Source organism: Lagenorhynchus albirostris, chromosome 13 (assembly GCF_949774975.1).
Source record: "Lagenorhynchus albirostris chromosome 13, mLagAlb1.1, whole genome shotgun sequence".
Classification (NCBI taxonomy): Eukaryota; Metazoa; Chordata; class Mammalia; order Artiodactyla; family Delphinidae; genus Lagenorhynchus; species Lagenorhynchus albirostris.
In genome coordinates, this window is record NC_083107.1 from 59055287 (window position 1) to 59061585 (window position 6299).

At 38.4% G+C, this 6299-nt stretch overlaps 1 protein-coding gene across 7 annotated transcripts in view; it reads left to right on the top strand.

The window, feature by feature from the left end:
• Positions 1-2200, top strand: part of ATL2 (atlastin GTPase 2) — a 63313-nt gene extending 61113 nt beyond the window's left edge. For 6 of the 7 annotated variants that reach the window (XM_060168493.1, XM_060168495.1, XM_060168490.1 and 3 more), the window contains one exon: positions 491-2200. In XM_060168493.1, the coding sequence (XP_060024476.1) occupies positions 491-610 (120 nt within the window). In that variant the 3' untranslated portion in view covers positions 611-2200. Of the gene's footprint in view, positions 1-3 lie in introns of all 7 variants that reach the window. The other variant, XM_060168496.1, reaches the window with a different exon arrangement.
• Positions 2201-6299: the final 4099 nt, after the last annotated feature.

Below are 6299 nucleotides of genomic sequence, written 5' to 3' on the forward strand. Positions count from 1 at the left end.
TAGGTGTTTTCCAAACTGTTTGAAGTTACTAGACGTCGAATGGTTCATCGTGCTCTTTCATCAGCACAGCGACAGAGACTGTCATCCAACAATAACAAGAAGAAAAATTAGACAGTATTTTTAACTTTTTTCTCTATCCGAAGTGTTCACACTTACACATGTAGGACAATAAGCAGGACCGTCTGGGCCGGTCTGCATAAATGCTGTATACATACCAGATTTGATGCTGCATATAGGGTATGGAATTGCACATCCATCTCATAGGAATTGTAAATGGTTTGAATAGGAGGAAAGTAATTTTTGTTGCATTATAAAATGTCTAACTGCATTATTTGTAGCATCATAACTTTTTTTGGGAGAAGCACCTTTTTATTTCCCACATTCCTGGTTATTTTCTTCATTGCTTTGAATTGAATTTTTATATATTTTTATATGTAACTCTTTTTTTACCTCATGTTTTTATTTGTTTTGCACATTTCTCATACCACAGGTATTGAAGCCCCTGGGTGATAATTTGATGGAGGAAAACATAAGGCAGTCTGTAACAAACTCTATCAAAGCAGGCCTGACTGACCAGGTGTCTCATCATGCCAGATTAAAGACAGACTGACAGTTCATCTCCTCATGGACTCCACTCTTTCTTTTTTTCATGCTTGCTGTACAATGAGAACTCAAATAAAAATAAACCAAAGTTTACAATCAACTGTAGAAGTAGTTTAGATAACTGGCTTCACAGATGGCTGCCACAGAGTGTGAAATTGTTTGTTGGTTTTAAGCATTCTGTTCATGGCTCCTAAGGCATGAAGACTGGCTGAGGAGCATTAGTTTTCATGCACACTTGTACCATGTTTAATTCTTTTTTTCCCCTTTTTACTTAATCTAATGTTAGTGAAATTTGTCTTATGTAAAGGATATTTCAGGGAAATATTTTAAGAAATCTATTTAGAGTCTCTTTAACACAGTGTCCCATTGAAATTTTAATTTTTAGAGAAGTTATGAATCACTGTATCAAGAATCAGATTGGAATGACAATGAAGCCTTTATTGAGCCACGACATTAAAAGTATATATTGCTTTACTGCCTTCAATACCAGTATTACATAAATGCATGTATCAGAAACTTCACAGAAATTACATGACAACTCTTGTAGCTAAGAAAGTGATTCTGAGGTGTACATTTGTCTTGCCTTTTTAAATTTATAAACCTGCCCTAAAAGGAGATGCATATCTGGGAAACTGAACTGTCTTTATGCAGTTTAGCCTTCATGTACATAAAATATGCCGTTAATTTATTGGGGGAGAAATTCCATCCAAAAATGTTGCCTACAGCTATGAGTTAAGAGTGTCTATACAGTGTGTAGCTTTTATTTTCTAAAATCACAGGTAGGGCATGTATATGAATTATAAATATATAAATACGATTTTGTATTAAAAGTTTTGTAGTTTATGACAAAATCTGGTTCTGTGGTAGGCTAATGAGTACAGTCCCTGTGAAGGAATGTTTGTGGCTCATGTCAGTGTGTGAATGCATAGACAATTTGAAGTTTTTGATATATTTGTGATATTTATCTTCTTGAGCACTGCAGTCTCACCACCCTCCCCCCACCCCCTCCCCCCAGGGGAATTCAATGGGAATGTTTATCGTGACTTTGTCCTCTGTTGCATTTTAAAGTTCCTTCCTGTAATTTATTTTCAGTACATAATTAAAAATTTGTATATATAAAATGGAACTTGTGATTTTTTTTTTAAGGAATTCTTCAAATATGTATTCCATTACATAAACCTATTTGTTTATACTGAAAAGAGCATGAGTGGGAAACACCCAAGTGAGAGCTGTAAGGTATCGTACCTCATACCTCGAATCTAAGCTTGTAAAAAGTTATTTTTCTGTGTCTGTCTCTGTTAGGGAAAACTTGTTGTGATTAGCCTAGGGGATTTATTAATTTTGTTTCTCTCTTTTTTGTGGTGTACGTAAGGCTAACATTCTGTAATACTTTTGTAGCCTTCTCTATGAACACCTATTAAAGCGTCTAGTTTGGTTTTTAAGTGAAGAGAACTCAGATGTTGAGTTGCATGGCCGAAAGCTCTAAATTTACTTTGGTTGATATATCCGCCTCCTGCTTCAGATCCTGTTTTTATATGGATTGTATTTGTTTCCATCTGTATTAAACTGCTACCAACTCATCTGTTCTTAAACAGAATCCACCTGAAATGTGTCTCTTTTTATTTCTTTTACCACCCTGTTTTATGAATGCCGTAGACTGTTTTTATGAATGGAAAAAATAAAAAGTTTGTTGTATAATAGCAATTCTTCTGAAATTAAAGACAGGTTGGTTATTTATTTATTTTTAAGCAAAAGTGCTGTGAAATCTAAACCATTGGATTTCTTAGTATTTCTTGTTGGAAAGAGTGTTTTCCCCAAAGATACAATTCTATAAAGGATTCTAAGAAAGTACTTTGGTTTCAGCTGGAAGACTCTGAATATTGCTACACAGGAAGCAATAAAAGGGAATAAAGACAAACTCAAAACTGTTTGCTGAAATAAGTTTTGTGTTAGTATATTTTCTGTGGTATAATTTTTTAGTAATTTATATTATAAGGTAGGTTTTTAAAAAAGAAACCCAATAACAAACAGTCTATCTTCCTAATTAAGACATAAATAATTTACTTTTGTGGAAGGTACAGTCATTTGTGACCCTACTATTGAGTATGCCTTGTATGTCTCTCATGAAGATAGCTAGTCATCCTTGCTTCACTGAACGTATTCTACTTGTGAAGCTGAAGAGCAGTATTTAATTTTTGAGGGTTATATTTTCGATGAACTTTGAGCAGGGCTTCCTTTAGTTATTTTACTCCCACAATTGGGCTAGCTACTAGGGACTTGACCTTGCTGTAGGCGTGAGTGCTGCTGGTGTTAGTTACATTGTTTCATTATTGTGGGATTAAAAAAATTGTTTTTTGGTCTTAACTTGGTTAAGAACCTATTAAAATATACCATGAAATTTCAGAAAACACTGACGTTGCTGTTAGTGGTCCACTGAGGTCAAACGGCCTTACGGAAAGCTTTCTGATGAGCTGCTTCTCTGCTAGTGCGGGTTGCTTGGGTCTGTTGCACACACTTTTAGGTTTCAGCAGCTTCATTCCTGGCTTGAATTTTCCCGTACTTTGACCATAATTGATCTGTGCACCTAAATGTTTTTCCATTTGTGTCCTGGTTGTGGGGTGATGGTGAGAACCAGCTTGGAGAGCTGGCAGCTGTTCCAGGCAGCCATCTTACTTGGCCAGAGTTTACTAATCAAATGACTGTCTTACTTGGATTCAGTCTGGAGCCTCTGTCAGAGAGAATCCTTCCACTTGGCTTTTGGGCAAACAAAGCTACATTAGAGCTTTCCCAAGCAGGACAGAGAAATGCCACCTTCTCTACCTAAGTCTTCTATCAGATCCTAGGAATTTTTCTCTCCAGATTTGCAGTTTGCTGGAATTTAGGCTGAAGAATTGATCTACCCTTGACATACTTGAGTGCGATACAGCTCCTATCATGTTCTCTTTAGGTTTGTGACGTTTTCGATTCTTCAGTGCCAAAGCTAGCAGTTGACCAGGTCAAAAGTGCCTAAAGATTGTAAAACAGCTTAGGAGAAGAGGGGATCACAGCCTTTGCAAAGCTCAGTCAAGCACTTGAATATACATTAGCACTTTTTGTACAACAGTCGTGTGGTAGGAAACCACTTTACAAAAAAGGTGTCTCAGGTATCTCAGGCTTGCAAACCAGCATCCTGCAACTCCACACCTCCAAGGGTTTGAGTCAGTGGAAGGTTTCAGACACAGATGAGTAACATTCCTAACTCAAAGCTCTGTCTTAGCTGCATTCTGAAAAGTACTAAATGTGGAGAAAAAAGATTCTGTTAATACTGAAACAAGGTGAAAATTACCCATAATACTACATTAAAAACACAAGTCACATGAGGCAAGAAGTGAAAATCTTCCGGTCCTTTTGATACACCCCAGAGGTAACCGTATATTTGGTGTGTGTGCTGTGGAAATCTTTCCCTGTGCTTATTGACACGTCACTATACTGCATAAAACGTACTCAATTTTTATTTTACACAAAAATAGAATTACCCTGTACGTGATATATCTTTTTCATATAACTGACATTCTAGGCCATTAAGTAATTCTTTAATGCTCACATGGTTGCTTTGACCCTTCTGAGGGTAAGAGGGGTTTTGAGGAGAGAGCACTAGACCTTGGATCTCTGCTAACAGTTTCCTTACTTTTTATGACAATTCCTGCCTTCTCACAGGATTGGTGAGAGAATCAAATATGAAAAGAAGCAAGTAGCATAGAAAATTTGTACTCAGTTTTGCTTGTCTTAAGTCTCCATCTGCTGGCTCTATTTGGCCAATAGTCTGTCGGATAACTACTTCCTGAAACTTGTCCATAACGATTTCTTTTTTTTTTGGTGGGGCATGGGAGTAATTTGGGCTGTTATTTAAATTACAGTTATTTTTAAGCTTTCTGACAAATACGTTTATATGGCAAACAACACGGTCATTGTGGAGGAAAATGGGTCTATAGCTACTGACAGAGCAAGCAAGAAAGGTCGTCTAAAATGGCATAGTTTAGATTTCCCAAACACAAAACGTGAAGACTCCGTAAACACTTATGTAACCTAGAACTGGAAGAATACTTGAATTTCAACTCCAGGAAAAGGAGATGGACCTTGGAGTTAAAACGGAGCTTTGTTCCCAGCACCGCCACTTCCAAGCTTTGTGAACTTGGGCAAACACTTAGGTAACAGCTGAGCCTCACCTTCTTCATCTATAAAATGGAGATGATACCTACCTCTCAGGGTTGTGTGGAGGATGAGATGAAAACATATATCAAAATCCTGGTAGACATTCTTCTGAATCCCTTTTATGGGGATGATATTTGTGAAACGTGCATCTATCCTTCCAAACCATACGTACTTAATTTTACACCCTTTGCTTCCTGAAGAGAAAAAACATGATGAATCTTGGAGGGTGGTGGTCATTGTTATTTTGTCTATGGAGAAAAGCAGTATCAGTAAGTTCTTTTTTCCTCAACTGGATTAAGCTCCTTGGAAAGAAGAAACCATACTTCATGCATCTTTTAATCTTTCATATTATCTAGTATTTTTGTATATGGTAAAATGCTCAGTATTTTTTTTTAATGAAAGCTTCTTTCTTTCTTTATGGCTGTGTTGGGTCTTAGTTTCTGTGCGAGGGCTTTCTCTAGTTGTGGTGAGCGGGGGCCACTCTTCATCGCGGTGCATGGGCCTCTCACGGTCACGGCCTCTCCCTTTGTGGAACACAAGCTCCAAATGCGCAGGCTCAGTAGTTGTGGCTCACGGGCCCAGTTGCTCCATGGCACGTGGGATCTTCCCAGACCAGGGCTCGAACCCGTGACCCCTGCGTTGGCAGGCAGTTTCCCAACCACTGCACCACAAGGGAAGCCCTCAGAGTATTTTAACATGGGCTGGACTGTTCAACTTCATCCCCTTCACCCACCTTCTGTCCGCTATACATGAGCGAGGTGGTTACGTGGCAGCTATGGGCCCGAAAGTATCAATGTTTTGCATTATTTCCCCTTGGCCTCAAGATGCGAAGGAACATGATCATTAAGTAAAAAGTATCTGCTATAATAACTTTGGGGTAGAGTGAGGTTAGGTTACCCTTAAGGATTTGGATTATCTTTAGAACTTTAGTATTTGATCTAATGCAGCTTAAGTATCTGCTCTTAAGTCCTTAACAGAATTGGGTTTATAGACCTGTGCAGTAAGGAGATAAGGGTTTTTATATACATCGAGTATCTCTAGAAATGCTAGCACTGCTTAGAACAGAGGAGAGAGCAGTTCTTCCAGGGAGGATTGAAGGTTTTACAGGAGGCAAACCCCCCAAACTAACACATTTAGCATCTAAACGAAATACCGCCAATGCTGGTGTAATAATAACCTTGGGGTGGGTATTTTAATCTCCGTTTTGATAGAGGAGTCATCTGAGGCTCACAGAGGTTAGCCACTTTATTTTTTTTGGTGAGAAGATAAAGGGTCTTTGTTTTTATTTCCACTGCCTCCGAGCAGGCTTATTCCATTTAGAGCATTACTTCTCTCCCCTTCTAGGGCACTGCATCAGAGCATGAGGGACAGAACAAAGAACCAGCCAAGAAGAAAAGGAAAAAGAAGTGAAATGCCTGAGTTAATGTGAACTTTGGGGCTTCTGCTTGCTTTTTACCCAACAAGCAACAATGCCCCCTTGTCCTACAGCCTGCACCAACGTTGGC